At 50.6% G+C, this 1,933-nt stretch overlaps 1 protein-coding gene across 1 annotated transcript in view; it reads right to left on the bottom strand.

Moving 5' to 3' along the window:
• Window positions 1–483: 483 nt before the first annotated feature.
• phox2a (paired like homeobox 2A) overlaps window positions 484–1,933 on the bottom strand; it is a 3,105-nt gene continuing 1,655 nt past the window's right edge. The window contains exons 2-3 of the mRNA XM_005746926.2: window positions 1,699–1,886; window positions 484–1,562 (exon numbers count right to left, since the gene is read on the bottom strand). Coding sequence (XP_005746983.1) covers window positions 1,068–1,562; window positions 1,699–1,886 — 683 coding nt within the window. The 3' untranslated portion in view covers window positions 484–1,067. The remainder of the gene's footprint in view (window positions 1,563–1,698; window positions 1,887–1,933) is intronic.

Genomic DNA, 1,933 nt, shown 5'->3' with positions numbered 1-1,933 from the left:
CTGAGTATTAATGCGGATACAGTACAAAACTCCATCTCTCAGTGTATTGCCAGATTACCCCACATGTCACCTATGGGAGAGAAACGTGTGACTCGTAAGCCTGCTAAAGACCCTAACCCGGACTGCGACCTGCTGTACAAACTCATTTGTTCGCTTCAGTCCGGTCAGAGACGTCAGATATAATCAGGCTACAATCTGCTTTATTCCGAACAAAGAACGGGGGAGGAAGTAGCAGCATATGAACTAAAAATGGAGTCGAAACACCTTAAAGTCTCCAACTCTTTGCCTTGCAAAAGTCTGACAAACTGTTTGATAGATAAAGGCATGATGGGACGGCGAGAGTGTGGGATTCTGGAGGACTTGATACAGTAAAGAAGGAGGGGGGAGCGTGAGGTGAACTGGGGATGTCTGGTCTAGACCCGGCAGGTCTAATTGGATTTTTGGGTGCCCCTGCTCTGCTTGGCAAAGAGATTTAGGGGGGAACCTATTTCAACTGGTGAAAGCCTGTGTGTCGGGGGGGCTTAGAGGAAGTTGTGCTTGAGGGTGAAAGTTTGCTTCCCCAGCAGATTTCGGAGTGTGATGTTTAGATTTCTGCTTTAAACTCGTACCTGACCGCCATACTCATCAGAGCTGCTGCCATGCACCACCGAGTTTGCTGCAGTGCAGTGAGTGTGGGAATGTAGGTGCACCAGACAGACCGAAAAGACGATGCAAATATGGACAGTTTAAGGGCCTGTATAGTTTACCGTTATTAAGTAAAGTATTTCTCTTTGTTTTATCGGAGAGTGAGAGTGGAGTCATTGCAGGAAAGGGAGGAAACTGCCCGTGTCAAGGTAGGTTTTACAGGTACAGTGTGCACTGTTGCATAATCTTTTTGGACGGCAGATGGTGAGCAGACCTGTGATTTTATTTTCTGAGTCGGTAAGAGAAGAACTGAGAACCTTGCTGGACCGCAGCAGACTACAGCAACGGATTCAGTGTTTTAATGGGCAAGTCTTGTCTCTCTCCACAAAGGCTAGAAACTCCTCTCGCTTACAGTTTGTTTCTCATTTGTCTTGCTCTGTTCTTCAGAACAGATTCGTCTTGATGGTGGGATTGGGTTTTCTGTGGAAAGAGGACAGAACTCCGGCAAAGGGCCCGGTCATACTGTCCGCTGGCTGCCAGGCCTTCAGAATCTCCTGAGTCTGGGCAGCGGGCTGCGCCACGGCCGGGTTGGAGGGCCCCAGACTGGACCAGCTGGGAGGCTTCAGCCCCTGGAGAACCGGAGAGCTGGAGGTGTTGGTGTAGCTGCTGTTGGCAGGAGCCGGACTGGGGCTCAGACTGGCAGGGCTCCCCAAGTTTCCATTGGCTGAGCCCGGCAGGGAGGCCGTGCTGTCAGGTGTGGGGCTACAGGTGGACTCTTTAGACTCATCATCATCTGATGAAGATCTTGGCTCTCCGCCCTTTTTCCCTCCAGAGCTGTTGTTGGTGCTGCTGCCTGTGGTGCCAGCAGAGCTGTTGGCTTTGGCGTTGGCTGCACGCTCCTGCTTACGGAACTTGGCACGTCTGTTCTGAAACCACACCTGACAGAAACACACATACACAGGTGAAGACGGGGCATTAGGCGGATACACAGTTTTATTTGTTATATAAGTGTCAGACGTCCTGACTTTCACTTCATTTCAGTCGTGCTGAAGATTTAAAAGCCTGATGGCACACCTGTACTCGGGCCTCGGTCAGGTCTATCTTCAGCGCCAGCTCCTCCCGGGTGTAGATGTCCGGGTAGTGCGTCTCTGCGAACACGCGCTCCAGCTCCTTCAGCTGGGAGCTGGTGAACGTGGTCCTGATGCGCCGCTGCTTCCTCTTCTCGTTCAGGCCAGATGGGTCCGAGAAGAACTTGTAAGGGACTGAAAGGGAATAATTGTTTCCGTTTAATAAAAGATTTTTTTTTTTA

The sequence above is a fragment of the Pundamilia nyererei genome, unplaced genomic scaffold, assembly GCF_000239375.1.
Source record: "Pundamilia nyererei isolate P.nyererei 1_Seehausen unplaced genomic scaffold, PunNye1.0 scaffold00185, whole genome shotgun sequence".
Classification (NCBI taxonomy): Eukaryota; Metazoa; Chordata; class Actinopteri; order Cichliformes; family Cichlidae; genus Pundamilia; species Pundamilia nyererei.
The sequence above is the reverse complement of the archived record's forward strand: the minus strand, read 5'-3'. Positions and strand labels throughout refer to the sequence as shown.